The following is a 14,141-nucleotide window of genomic DNA, read 5'->3' as shown; positions in this document are numbered from 1 at the left end:
AAAAAGAAATTGTATAAGAAAAAGGATTGACAAGTGTACAAATCCGCTGTCGTGCTGTATAACACCAACACTTCTCCAGGGATATATAGAACCTTGACAAAATCTTTGACACACATCTCTCAATTTCCTTTTTATACTAACAACATGGATGTGAAAAATTCAATTCATTTTTTTTTAAATCCATATACCATTTCTTCGAGCTTTGTATGAAATTAAGATTATCCAGTACAGACTGTAATTTCGCTATAGATTTCGAACTTCCCTTGTATAAACACAGAATTGGTGGGGTCTGTTGCTGTCCGAAAGCATCTATACATACGCGATGCCTCAACTTGTTTCATTCTTGTTTAAACGGACTTCATGCATATGCATGTCCCAACTTCTTGGGTTATAACGGAGATCTGGTTCCTTTGCACACAGCTTCTTGTATAGATGGGGCACGTTCTCGCTTTTTATAGTCTCGTGGCGTGCTCTATATGTAAGAGAACAGCATAATATCACCCCTTTATGTATACGTGATTTCCATGAGACGGGCGGCCATGATGAGTAGTAAAGATCAAACGGTTGCTCAAACCTTTTTGCCTTGTCTATATAGTATACGTTTAATGTGTGTAAATCTACTTTATACATTAGAAAGCCTTTTATCGTTTTAACATTTATTCTTTGGGGAGTCTTTTTTTTTCCTATTCGCTCGTATAGCTAGATAGTTGTACGTGTATACGTCATTCGATTAACTTTTTATGCATGGCATAGCTCAAGTGGCTGGATGCCACCACACGAGTCCTTTGACATTTCCAAACTTTAATTTTGGAAAAAAGAAAAAAAAAAAAATGAAAATAGCGTTAGGGGTTTTTCAAATATTTACCATGACTTTATTTTATGTATTTACATTATATATATATATATATCGAGGCGTATGTTTATATAGAAGCTGTTTGTGTACACAACACGTATACCAATTGAGATGGCCGTGCTAAAGAGACACAAGGAGGAGCAGCTCTTCTGTTAAATAGATAACAGCAAATGCATATACGAATGTAGCGTACAGGCAAAAGCCACAGAAGCCATATAAAATCATTTGGGAACACACACACACACAAAAAAGCAGGCACTCAAAATGTGTTTTTTTTTTTTTTTTTTTTTACTCGTGCAATAATATAAAGCAATCCCACCAGGAAATCTTATCAGACTCTCGTGCTATATGTGTGGGTTGTGTATATATTTATATATATATGAAAACAGGACTCGTGTTCTCCTATAACTGTGTGCCTTTTTCATTTAAATGATATAAAAGGCAAAGCATATACATGGCCCACCTAATAGAATAGAGATACGTAATTAAGTCTATGTATATATAGCTACACCACACACACACACACACGCTGATGTAGCCTATACGTTAAAGCTTTGCAGATTTTTGTACAAGAAATTACACAAATCAATTACGGACTTCCGAAAGGAACAACAAATCGTGTCGACCTTCATTTCCATTGATTATATTCAAGCGCCAATCGAATTTGATCCAGCAAAAACAAATAAAAAAACATGGAAACCTTGTGCTGTATAACTGAAGGCCTGATACACATCGACTAGCACTCCGTGATTGCACAGAGGTCTTGCATGTGCACATTTGCCGATTGAGGTCAAGCCAATTGAATTATATAGAGAAGACTATGGCCTGTAATATATAGGATGTACATACAACTACATCTGTCAAAGACAAAAGGATCTACATCGATCGTGTGTCTACTATAGACTATACTTTGTTTCCGTCTGCTTGTTTTTCCAGCAGACTTTTGTTCGTGACCCGGTGACTTTCTAATTAGAGCCAGGTCTCGACGAATTGTCTCGTCAACGAGCTTATTAGTGTTTACATTGTGTGTACGAAAAATACATCGTAGAGTTGAACATTTTTTCAAGATGCTGCAGTAGAGGAATTTGTTTGATCGTAGACGTTGCTGGAAACGATATAGGCATAGTTACGGTAGCAGCACTTGGCCCAAGGCAAATGTCAATTGCACGTTGTTTGTTGTCAACAGCCATTTGTCCTGCAGTTATTTCAAGCTTATACCCTTTTTTTTTTCTTTTTTTTTTTTTTTTTGATTTTGTGTTTCCTCCATTTTATTGGGGAAAAACAAATCGAAAGTTTACTGGAACTCTCTCTAAATCCGGTCTCAAACGGTAATAGAGTCCATGGATCTTATGTGATATACCCTCAACAGCAGAGTGCAATTGGATGTTGGATAAAAACAAAACTTTGAGAACCAATTGCTATAGCGCAGCAATTGTTTTTGATGAATTCCGTGCTTTATAACAATTCAACGTCCTCCTATTTAAGCTCTTGCCTTATATCCTATACACAATAAATATACCATTCGTATCGTCAAAGCTAAATCTTTTTCGATCCTTTTCTTTCTCCTTCTATTGTTTTTTTCAATTCGTACCAGGTACTTTGATGCAATTCCAACTTTTCGTTAAAACTATTCTTCAACAAAAGGTTCTATCATTTTTATTTTATTTTTTGTACATAGTGTCTTGTAAGATGACTGAGTCACCTCCGTTCGTCTTGCCTAATTGGCTTCAGGACAATCAAGCGAGAACAATTGTGTCTTCACGTTCGAAGAGCAGCATATCGCTCTTGTCTTCCCCTTTGAAGTTGTCTAGAATTTACAAGTCTCAAGAGCAAAAAATGGATCGTCTTGTCCCCTCATTTTTCCCCCCTTCTTTTGCTGTGTATAGATCCCCTTCGTCACGCAGACTCTTTCAACGGGTTTCACGTTGCTCGCTAATAAGCGCACCTTCACCCACTTGTCGCAGGTTTATACATGGCATCGTCGTTGCCAGATGATGGCCCATTACGTTCCTGTTCTCTTTAAATTAACCTTTATAATTTAGGAACACGATAGATATAGTTGGGGATTATAAAATATGAGGTATTGATTATGTTTGAGCTCTCCGGTTTCGTTGGGGATATATGTTCGCTTGCTTGAAGGTGGACGCTAGATGGCAGATAAATGAATCTTCCAGCCTTATATTTAGTTTTTAAATGAAAAATTAAATTATTGAAAGTGACACTTTAATGGCGTAATACTTTCGTATCAAGCGCTTGTGTGACGCGATGCATTAGCGTTTCTCTACACTCGTAATTTATGCATGGATGAACAACTGTCTGTTTTCCTTGAAATCCTATAATTGATATCCTATATAGAACATTACATTAATGAATTTACTCTTTACGATATGAATATAATGAAGGAACAGGCTCTAAAAGACTGGCAGTTTTCAAAATTTAATTACTATAACTCTGATCTTAACTGTTTGATCAGGTATTAATTAGGCCTATCATTGGTGATGCACGACTTTTAATTGACGGGTATATACATACACAAAGAACCATTTCTCTTAAGGGAAGCAGAGACTCAATCAAATCTATTCAAAATGTTCTATTTAAGTGTAATGAAAGTTGTACAACAAGAGAATCATTTTTGTAAAACTCGTGGTCGTCTTTTGCAGACATAAAATTAACCGACAAAGCCATTAAAATTGAAGTAGTTAAATGAATATGCGTCACCTAATTTCAGGTGGTTTATTATATTCATGTCCACACCTGTTTTTATCGCCTCAAGTGGTTGCCTTTTCCTTTTTTCCCTTTGTCACTTTTTGTTTGTGGTTCCGAGAAATCGCCTAATGGTCTGAGAATACGACAGCGCTTCGGCAAGGGGGGACCAAAAATCCATGATGGCCGTTTCTTTTTTCTTCAGTCACGTGCCTTTTATCACCCAGCCTCTACCTTAAAGAGAACACCGTTGAAAACTGAGCTTATCGATTTCAGCCACGTCCGGTCAGATCATTTTCTGTTTCTCTGAGTCGTTCGAAGGCTGCGTGTCGGATGTTTGGTATATTGGTGCGTAGGGCTAGTAGTTTCCAATTCAATGTGATCACGTTTTTTTGTTTGTATATTTTTCAATTTTATCTGGCCATTTTTATTTTGAAATAAAAAACAATGTAGAGGTCAAGAAAATATCATCAGCGTACCACTCATCGATGGATTTCATTGCGGTGTGTTTGTGTAATGTACGGTGCTTTAGCGTAACTGTTTTATTGATTGAAATTGCTTTTAATTTTCATGTTTAATAATGTATTCATCCTTAGTGGCATGTTGTTAAGTCGATAAATAAGTCGATCAATAAATAAGGAATAAATAGACATTTATACTAATATTTAAGTAGCTCATAGATTTTAGGAGATTGAATGACCGCAATATACTAGAAAATTAGATTACGATTGATAATTTTGCAGATGTTCCAGCTCAAATAGGAAATTAATAAGAGCGGACAGGTGCCATGTAAGCGGGAGCTCGATACGCAGCCGGTTGGTAGGCAGGTGCCCTGTAAGCAGGGGCTTGATATGCAGGAGCTCTGTACGTTGCAGCTTGATATGCAGGGGCTCTGTATGCAGGGGCCTGATAAGCAGGGGCCTGGTAAGCAGGGGCCTGGTAAGCAGGGGCCTGGTAAGCAGGGGCCTGGTAAGCAGGAGCTCTGTAAGCAGGAGCTTGATACGCAGCAGGTCTGTAAGCAGGAGCCTGTTTATAGCCATAACCAGGCTCGGCAGTGGCGATCGTAACAGCAGCCAAGAAGCAAACAGTGAAACTGAGGATGGACATCTTTCAAGTACAAAATTATGTCATGTCAATTGACAATTGAAAACAAAATTAGTAATTTCACTTGTAAAGTATAATTTAGGACTGTATGATGTTATACCTTTGATGAGAAAATAGGATTGGATTTGAATCGAAGGTGGAGTAGCAGGTTGAAGATGCTGGAACAGAATGAGACGAAGAGTATTTATACTCTGCTACCTTGTGCGTTTGTCCAGCTGAATGTTATCATCTCCCGTGTGGATGTATTCCAATTAAAAGATGAAGGCCAGTAGAGGTTATTGACATTATATGGGTAGTTTGGGATACCCATAGGTCAATGTCACATTTCGTCAGAGTGTATTACAAGAATTAACTTGATTTCTAATAGCTCGCAGGCTGACGGTATATCGACGTTTGATTTGGTTTCCTGTTTATTTTTTTTTTCTACTAATCATGTAATATGTTTGAACAAAGTATTAATTTAAATTGTTGATATTTTTAGAGAAAAACGCTGTTTTCAAATGATACTGTGGGCCGACACTGCCTCCATTATACTAATGTCTGATGGCATATTTGCTGTTTGCAAAACAATATAACAGTATGAGCAATCTCGCTAAACGCAATCAGATGGTAAGTCAAACAAAAAAATGTTGCAATCTTTTAATTGGTTTTGTTTGATTTTCCTGTCAACATACAGCAACAAAATTGGCAGGTGATTGGTATACGACTGGAACAAACTTGCTAGACATTTGCGTCCACCACACGATTGAACTCCATAAAGGTCCCATGAAATCGAAAGTAATTTGAGCCATCGTAACATAGCTAGACCAATCAACATTTTTAGTAAATCCAGCACGTAATGATCTCATTGAATATTAGACGCGTATATAGAAATTTAATCTGCCTTTATTTGAGCAATATGAGACGAGCTCTAATGCACGCAATCACGTAATTATCGCTGATTAGATGTCGTAGTTTCATGGTTGGGTACGTTCAATTTGATAATATTGACCGATTGGCCATCGATTATTTAGTTTTAAAGACTGGCCAAAACACTGGAATTGTTTTGTTTGTTGTTTTTCAAATCCACTTCACTTTCGAAAACCAATCGTTCAGTGCCCATGCCAGTAAATGATTGGTACACCGTCTGCCTTCGTTTTCAAACAAGGACCTTCTTTGAATTTAAATAATTTTTAAAAATTTATTCTGCCAAACATTCGAAAATAATGTTTTTGCGCATCATTTTGCATGTGTCTGATTACCTCATCACGAGCTACACGTTACGAGTAGTCGGATGCAGAAAGTTAAGTAGCTAGATAGGCAGTTGATGCCTTTTGTCTTTAGGGCAAATGTTTATTAAAATCAACTGATGAAACATAAGTAGAAGTAGTTGAAGACATAAATAGATAGGTCCTCTAGATTTTCATTTCATTTAAGAGAATGGCTCACACGATTTTGATTTTGAAGTTTGGCTGAAAACTAGTAAGCTGCAGCTGCTTTATACGAAGGAGCAGGGGCCATGTAAGCAGGGGCCATGTAAGCAGGGGCCATGTAAGCAGGTGCTTTGGGAGCAGGAGGCTGGTAAGCAGGAGGCTGGTAAGCAGGAGCCTTGTAAGCAGGAGCCTTGTAAGCAGGAGCCTGGTAAGCAGGAGCCTGGTAAGCAGGTGCCTGATACGCCGGAGCTTTGTAGGCCGGAGCTTGGTAAGCCATTGCCGGCCTGTATCCGGTAGGTTCACCAGCAACGGTCATGACAACAGCCAAGAAGCACATAAGGAAACTGGTGATGGCCATCTGTGATGATGGTGGCAAGAGAACTCGTTAGACGAATTAAAATTGAATATTCTAAATGATTGTTTGAGAATTGTGTATACTTTAGCTGAAATGAAAAGTAGAGCCGAATTTGAAGAGTGATGAGATGCTAGACCGTCAGGTTGGAGATAGTGAGGAACACAGTGATTCCAATCGTATTTATACTGTACCGAGTTGTTTGTCGTTTGTTGTGATTCAGGCATACAATTATTGCTAACTCGAGTGATGATGTTGTAGGCTATACGTTTGACTTCCAAGGTGAAGGACTATGAAAGTCATTGACATCGTATTTGTTATAGTGAAAAAAAACGTGGAAAACAAAGGCGAATCAAATCAAGGCCAAAATACTTAGGAAGTGGCTGAGGTTAACGACACGTACGGAAACACAAAAACAAGAAATGTATTTCCGATTTAGCCCACGCGAGGCCTTATAGTCTATAATCAGTATCCTCCACAGGGTTAGCAATAATTAGTTGTGAGGAACTGCCATTCCAATCAGCTTTTTTACGTCTTGCTGTCTTTCAACCTTGTCTATCTTACCATTGTCTACATTATGTACATGCAATTCGATTTCAGTCAACATCTTTTCATCTGGTATTACATCAAGCTGTCATCAGGAAACGGAACATATATATATATATATACTGTCTGCGGATGCCAGTGGCCTGCCACGTCTAAAGATCCTATTCCATCGCTATGGGCTATATTAGCCATTTATTGATACGTTCAGCGAATGAAGACCGTGTTACTTGTCTAGAATTTCTGGATCATTTTTCCCATCGATCTTTCGGCAATAATGGCATTGCCCGATTTTGATCCGAATCTCGTTTTCCAGAGATCCTCTGGTCGGTCTTGAATAAATAGATTGGGTTGAACTAGATTTGATTCTGCCACCTTTCTACGTCGCAGCAATCTCGTTGACGGTTCACTTTCATGATTCGATCTTCGACCGGCACAAATCGAGTGGATTTCAACAATAGCAGTAGAGGGGGATGGATGAGTCTTTGTATGAAGCGTTTCTTTTCATATTAAGAATTGAAATTCCTAGCATGTCAGACTATACAAAATTACCCACGTATCAATAAAGTGTTGAGATTGTTTCGTTTCGAAGAAGAGAGGCAAAATGCCAACTGCAATTCTAAAAACTGGCAAGAATTGAATAAGAGAAGTGGGTTACTCAATGGAGAATTGGACTAAGCTCGTTACGGTTACATGGAATCTGTTGTCATCGTAAAGTAATCAGTGGAAGTAAAGCTTGTAACAAAATCATATGAAACCTCATCGGGTAATGTTCTAAACCATCTACCGTGTATACAGTTTAATATGCACGCAATGATCTAATTATTGATCATTTGCATTAAACTTTAATTCTTCCTGCCTTAACTTCCGATACGAAAGTCGGTTAATTATTTCGATGAACACTGTCCAATCCAACATCGTCAAATGATTGACTTTCCATTGGGCATTTTTACATTAAAGTCCATATTTCCGCATTAGGTCATTGACAGTGATTCATTCCGGAACAGGAAGCATCATCTAGCTTTTGAGATTGCTCCTGTTATTGCGTTTGTTTTCTTACCTTTCGTGAAAAGCTTTATATGTTATTCTACCGTGAACTTGCCTCTGGCCAGCCCCGGAGATGACACATTTCCCAGAAAAAATGTAGTTCTCATGTTGGTTGCCCAACCCTTGCCTTACCTTAATGTAAGTGGAGTAATGGGTTAGGTAAAGAAAAGAAAAAACAACAATTGAAAGTCTAAACGGGTTAGTCTGTGTCTGACTGCCAGCATGACGTAATGCTACAAGACTAGGCTACTCTATAAACTTGTCGTGCTGAGAAATGTGATATTTACTTAGTGAAACACAGACACGATCATGAAACGAAGAAACCTTTCTGTCAAATGGAATTGAAAAAGTCATATTGCTGAACCCGAAACACAAGAATAAGGAAAACTACTTACGGCGCTTCCACATATCCCAGTAGAAAAGTAAGTTATTTCATGTCATTAAACGGATAGGGCTATTAAATTGTTTTGTAGTTACGGCGTGCGGCGTGCTTACATCTCTGCCCAGCATCCTTACTCTTACTGACTATATACCCTTACTACCCTCCTGCTCCTCTGCATTTTTCCTCCGCTCACTACCCTTCTGCATCTTATACGCTAACCTCGTAGTATTTTTCCTTTTTCTTACGCCCCCAAAAAAAAACAAAAAACAAATTAAACCTTTGAACTTGACATGTAAATGTTGGTATACAAAGCCCATGTATTAATGATAGATTAGCAATTCATTCAATTCAAGAGCGAATCACAGAAAATCATTTGCAAGATATAATGAAGTAGTCGATTCTTCAGTAGGCCAAGTTAGTTGAGTTAGTTAGTTTCAGTAGTTGTCTTGTTATCAGCTACAAACAGTAATCTTTCCGTATAAAATCCTAAACTCGGTTTTTCATTAAGTTGACATTTTACGCAGTCACAATACTTGCTCATTATCTCGTCGTGCTGTGCCTTCAGATTGGCATATTTTTTAGGTGCGTTAGCCAATTCAACGTTGATTACTTTTAGTTTATTGATATATTGTATGCCACTTAGACGCTCATGTTCTTTATCCGATATCATGAATTCTATGCCCAACTTGAGTAGTCTGATTTGTTCTCGGTAATCTCTTAGAAGTTTTTCTTGCTGCTTGTTTAACGTTTCTTGGCTTGCCTTTTGTGCTAACAAATAATTCAGCCTAGCTTTTAGATTGTCTATTTTAATTATATTGTTCATTTCAGTTTTGAGCCTCGGCTATTAAAGATTAATTAAGAAAATGAAATAACATAACGAGGACAAATCAAATGTAAGTTTATACCTTGAAATCAAGTTTTTGAATGGCCAGCTGTTCAACGTAAAAATTCCTTCCACTCTGGTTGAGCTGGAAATAAAATAAAAAAAAAACTTAAGCGATCAATTCTTATAAATTTCAATGGGAAATCAGTTAAATATCGAAGCACTGCTGAAATGAAAAATAGCGATGATATTATGTATTGTGAGGATCTATTCTCAATCGATTGTTTAAGAACATCTTACGTGTGCAGTGATTTGTGGCGAAGATCCAACTGGAGTTTGTCTACATTTCAACATCAAGTTAGTCAGTTCCTATATACGTTTAGAAAATCAAATTAGCTCACTAATTGTGTTTAAAAATTTTATCCTCATCTTTAAACAAAGAAATGTTCACTTACTTTGTTTATTATCTGCTCGACGTCTGGGCCAATGCGAAGCATTCTACTCTACATGGAAAAAGTATATGCAATAAACCAGCATAGGTTACTCTTAATTAAAGGACCTGGAAATCAAATTTCAAGAGCAACGATATTTATTCTACTTACACTAGCATTTAATGGTCGGTTAAACTTTTGAAAAAATCCAGCCAGCGTCGAATTCAAGTATTTGATGCAAGCTTGGTTGTTTTGATGGGTATATTCAGATAACGGACTCACAATCTTTTTCATTTGGGCCTGTGTATAACTGGCCATCGTTAAAGCTGTTATTACAGTTATTACTTTGATCCAAAATTTACGCTCTGCCATCGCTATTTCAGGTTTACCTACAACACAAAACGAAGGCAGAGAAACTTAACATTTCTTGTTTCTTGTTGGAATTGAACAAATTAGCTATTCAATTATACCAACTTACTTTGTGTGGGATATTGAAATTTCACAGTAATTTTCCTCCTAGCGTTTGGGTCGGGAATGATTTTTCAACTGCTGTACGAGCAGCGTGCTGCTCAAACGACTGTTTATTAACTGAAAGTTTTCTGCGTTTAGAGACGTGATTATTTGATCGTGTCTGTTTCACCAACTAAATATTACGTTTCTCGTTCAACCACTTACAGGGCAAAGGTAGTTTTGCAGCTCTAATGCAAAAGTGTGTGAACCTAACTCCGTATCAATATTACTACAAGAAAAAAAAGTATCCGATTCCGAGTGATAAAAAACGTCATTGAACAAAGGTATACCCAACTACGTCTTAATAACATGTCAGCTGCGTTATGATCGCCGCAGTTGTGGTTGGAAACCAGTCAGTTCTATGCCGGTCGGAAATGATCACATCATGAACTTTCTTACGACTATGAAAGTTGACGGGAAATTTCTTCTTTAAAATCGAATTGCATTTACAGAGTGTAAAAGATATATGAAAGGTCGAAAAACAGACGTAAAAGAGTTGTTTGCAGTGGCAGTTCCTTGTATCTCATTATATTGCTAAGTCTGTGGAGGATACTGATGACGATGGGCTAAGTCTTTATATGTATACTGGTTTCGATCAGAAATGGAAGTCTTGCTTTTGTTTTTGCCTATACGTGTCGTTGACTCTAGTCACTAATTATCTTGGCCTTGGTTTGATTTCTTCTTGATTTCCAAGTTTTCCCATAAAAAAAAAAGGATGTCAATGACTCGCATTGGCCTTGATCTTGGAACTGAAATGCATTATCACAGGAGTTTGCAGTATCCCTTAACGAGCATACTACTATTAGGTACGGTATAAATACATTTTCTCTCACTGTGTTTCAGTATCTCCAACTTGACGGTCTATCATCTTATCAATCCTTCAAGGTTAATCACAGCTTTTATTTCAGTAAAAGGTATATAACAATTTCTACCAACATGTTCAATTTTTAGAGATTACCCTTTCAATTCGTCTAATAAGTTCTCTTTCACATAAAACACAGATGTCCATCGCCAATTTCGTTGTTTGCTTCTTGGCAGTTGTCATGACCGTGGCTGGTGAGCCTACCGGATACAGGCCAGCAATGGCTCCTGATTACCAGGCACCTGCTTACAAAGCTCCTACTTACCAGCCTCCTGCTTACCAGCCTCCTGCTTACCAGCCTCCTGCTTACCAGCCTCCTGCTTACCAGCCTCCTGCTTACCAGCCTCCTGCTTACCAGCCTCCTTCTTACCAGCCTCCTTCTTACCAGCCTCCTTCTTACCAGCCTCCTGCTTACAAGGCTCCTGCTTATATGGCCCCTACACCTTCGTATAAGGCAGCTTCATCTTACTAGTTTCCTGCCAAGTTATTTAAAATCAAAAGCTTGAATTTCTCAAAATAAATTATTTAGATGTCTATCAATATGGTTTTTAATTATGTTAAAATGTTTCGAGAATAGCCGCACGTTATTCATTCGCCATCGATTAGCTTATGTTGAAGAACTTATATGAGATTGCAAAAAAAAGAAAGTTTCATAGCTACAATTCGTTCTCAACGCGAATATGATGTAACATATCCCCGAACATTATTTTAAATCTATCGGTTTTTGGGAGATCGGGTTGCGCGTTGGTCCCATTTATTCCAAAAACAGCTGGCTTGATGAGAAAACTAATATTTTTCATGAATTCAGCGTTTAATTATGATCATAACGTGCAATTTTTAATTGAATGCAAGAGGTAAATTTTTTGAGAAAATTGCGATTCTTAAAAATTAAGCCCGACAAAATAAGCCCGTCTTTTTTCATTTTCTTTTAAAATACTCTAAAATATAGAAAACTATATATGATAAGATTCAAAATTCAACGAGCATCACAGAAATGCTTTTTGTTTTTATGTGGGACTTCTACTTTTCGAGTAATTACAATTAAAAGGCAAAAATCCTACTCGTTTTATTATGGGATCACTATTTCTGGAGATATTGGCTACTTCCGGTTACTTCCGGAAAATAATCGTGACAATCTGCAAAAAGTAAAAAATGAACTGTATTGTTCTAACAATTTCAAATACTTTTCTCGCATGCTTTAGGGTGTGGTAGCTATTATTTCGTGTTTTTGTTGCTTTCAACACTGCAGGCTGACCCTACGAGCTACGACAGTTTTACCTACAAATGTTTAGCCGTTTCGTGCTGCAACTAGTAGTCTATTTTCTAGGATGTAAGATGTTCCAGTTCACTAAAGAATCAGTAGTACTGGAATTTTAAATGAAATCAAAAGTTTATCTTGACTTTCAAATTGATATTGCATCCAGCTGCGTCATTGATAGCATGCCAGCAAACAGTTCGACCCTCGTTCGATCGAACAGACGACGTTTTCATGCGCTGCACACCTAAATAAATTATGCGGAATTTTGTTGTCTGGTGAACGTGTTTTGACTAATGTGCAAAATCTTTCGTGATTGTCACAGATCAAGTGTACAGGAGCGAAACATCAGCTGATGTGTAAGCATATTTGATCAAAGATAAGCATTTATCTTTCGAGTGAACCGCGTATCGTTTCGTGTAATCTGGTGGCCGTAAAACTGTGTGTGTGCGTTACGAGTTACGACAGAGTTGATTTTGGCTGACAAACTGCAAGAAATAAAATGAGACAACAACTAGATTCAATCATAAAAAATTTTGTGTAATTTAAACTGACAGAACAGTTTAATATAGTTGGCCGATTGAAAAATATAAAGGAAAAACAAAATGATAATTTAATACAGATGCATCTGCGTGATGTTGCAAACGAGAACTGGTCGTGATAGATTCAGTGTGTAGCGAGAAGTTGTGAGCTCTGCAATCACCATAGCTTTAGGGCGATTGTCGGCACGTAGAGTCGGTTACAGATAATAAGCACTTTTATCGGAGAAAAGTGCTGTATCGATACCGTCTCTTTACATGCGTCCAATCAGCCACCAAAAACAAAATGAATGAAAAGCAGAGCTATTAGCACACAAAGTCTCGAATATGCTGATGAGTAGGATCAGCTCAGGATGTTGGCAGACATCTGTAGAGTCTGGATCGAAACAAACAAACATGGCAAATTGCATCGGTGTTTAAGCATGTGCTGCAGGGATGCTTTAACAGCGAAAGAAATGGTTTCTCGAAAACAGATATCACCAATAGAGCTAGACGACGCACACATCGTTTAAGCAACGTACTGAACGTTAGCCGCACTGAACGGACTGAACGTGGCTGTTCCTGCTGCCAAGTTGGCGTAGTAATTGACAGGAACGGTCGTCGCGTACTCGTTGCTATAGACAGGGACGTCCGTGACGTAGACATAGCTTCCAGCAACATACTGCTGCTGGCCGTCGTAGACTGGAGCGCTTTGGGTGTAGTAGCCAGAGTCCTGGGCATAGTGTTCAGTGCCAGCAGCCGCAGCGTAGTACTCCGTCGGGTCGGTGTAGGGGTAGTAGGCTGTTCCCGCATCGTACCCAGCGTCCATGTAATGAGCTTCGACGGCAGTGGCGTAGTCGGCTGGAACTTCAGGGGCTCCAAGAAGGCGCGGCGGTATGTAAATGGGAGCATCGGGACGCAAGGCCTCGCGCTTAGCTCGCCGAGAAGCCGAACGTCTTTGTTTGGTAGCAATGTTACGTTTCTGCTTCCTGGTCAGTTGGGCGAAGCAAGCTTCATCGACCACGTGTGGTTCAACTTGAACAGGTGAAGCCTCTGGGGCAGATGGAACACCCGGAGCAGAAGAAGTCTTCTTCTTCTCAGGTTCCAGAAACAACTTCAGAAGGAAGAAGGGCCTCAGCAGCCAATGCTACAACGGGAGGCGCAGCTTCATCCTCATCGGCGGCTTCAACAGCCTCTGCAGCAACAGGAAGTTCTTCAATGACCTGAGCAGCATCTTCCTCAACGGCCTCTGCTTCTGCGGCCGGAGCGACTTCAACAACTTCATCGACAGCCGGAACTTCCTCAACTTGGTCTGCAACGACATCAGCTGCGTTTTCAGCAGCTTC

The 14,141-nt window shown here is 38.7% G+C and overlaps 4 protein-coding genes across 6 annotated transcripts; 1 reads left to right on the top strand and 3 right to left on the bottom strand.

The window, feature by feature from the left end:
- Positions 1-4,157: 4,157 nt before the first annotated feature.
- LOC116932216 (repetitive proline-rich cell wall protein 1-like) lies at positions 4,158-4,663 on the bottom strand. The gene has a single exon (XM_032940019.2). It carries the CDS (start codon positions 4,661-4,663, stop codon positions 4,322-4,324), a length of 342 nt encoding a protein of 113 aa, XP_032795910.2. The 3' UTR covers positions 4,158-4,321.
- A 1,353-nt stretch (positions 4,664-6,016) lies between these two features.
- LOC123476831 (repetitive proline-rich cell wall protein-like) lies at positions 6,017-6,616 on the bottom strand. Its single transcript, XM_045179674.1, has 2 exons — positions 6,511-6,616; positions 6,017-6,430 (listed from the first exon to the last, which is right to left on the bottom strand). Exon 2 carries the CDS (start codon positions 6,428-6,430, stop codon positions 6,119-6,121), a length of 312 nt encoding a protein of 103 aa, XP_045035609.1. The 5' UTR covers positions 6,511-6,616; the 3' UTR covers positions 6,017-6,118.
- Positions 6,617-7,996: 1,380 nt separating this feature from the next.
- Positions 7,997-11,562, top strand: LOC123476904 (repetitive proline-rich cell wall protein 1-like). Of its 2 annotated transcripts, XR_006651958.1 has the most exons (4): positions 7,997-8,436; positions 10,855-10,966; positions 11,046-11,074; positions 11,162-11,562. XR_006651958.1 is itself a non-coding variant. In XM_045179894.1 (2 exons), the coding sequence occupies exon 2, from the start codon at positions 11,162-11,164 to the stop codon at positions 11,492-11,494; it is 333 nt and encodes a 110-aa protein (XP_045035829.1). In that variant the 5' UTR covers positions 11,007-11,074; the 3' UTR covers positions 11,495-11,562. The 2 variants fall into 2 exon arrangements, 1 of the variants encoding a protein (XP_045035829.1); XM_045179894.1 differs by lacking the exons at positions 7,997-8,436; positions 10,855-10,966 and having other exon boundaries at positions 11,007-11,074.
- Positions 8,778-10,228, bottom strand: LOC123476903. 2 transcript variants are annotated; one of them, XM_045179892.1, is made up of 6 exons: positions 10,129-10,228; positions 9,822-10,039; positions 9,675-9,722; positions 9,520-9,588; positions 9,302-9,364; positions 8,778-9,237 (listed from the first exon to the last, which is right to left on the bottom strand). In XM_045179892.1, the coding sequence occupies exons 2-6, from the start codon at positions 10,020-10,022 to the stop codon at positions 8,821-8,823; spliced, it is 798 nt and encodes a 265-aa protein (XP_045035827.1). In that variant the 5' UTR covers positions 10,023-10,039; positions 10,129-10,228; the 3' UTR covers positions 8,778-8,820. The 2 variants fall into 2 exon arrangements, with proteins under 2 accessions (XP_045035827.1, XP_045035828.1); XM_045179893.1 differs by having other exon boundaries at positions 9,675-9,717.
- Positions 11,563-14,141: the final 2,579 nt, after the last annotated feature.

Source organism: Daphnia magna, linkage group LG10, assembly GCF_020631705.1.
Source record: "Daphnia magna isolate NIES linkage group LG10, ASM2063170v1.1, whole genome shotgun sequence".
Classification (NCBI taxonomy): Eukaryota; Metazoa; Arthropoda; class Branchiopoda; order Diplostraca; family Daphniidae; genus Daphnia; species Daphnia magna.
This window is presented reverse-complemented; position numbering and strand designations above follow the sequence as displayed.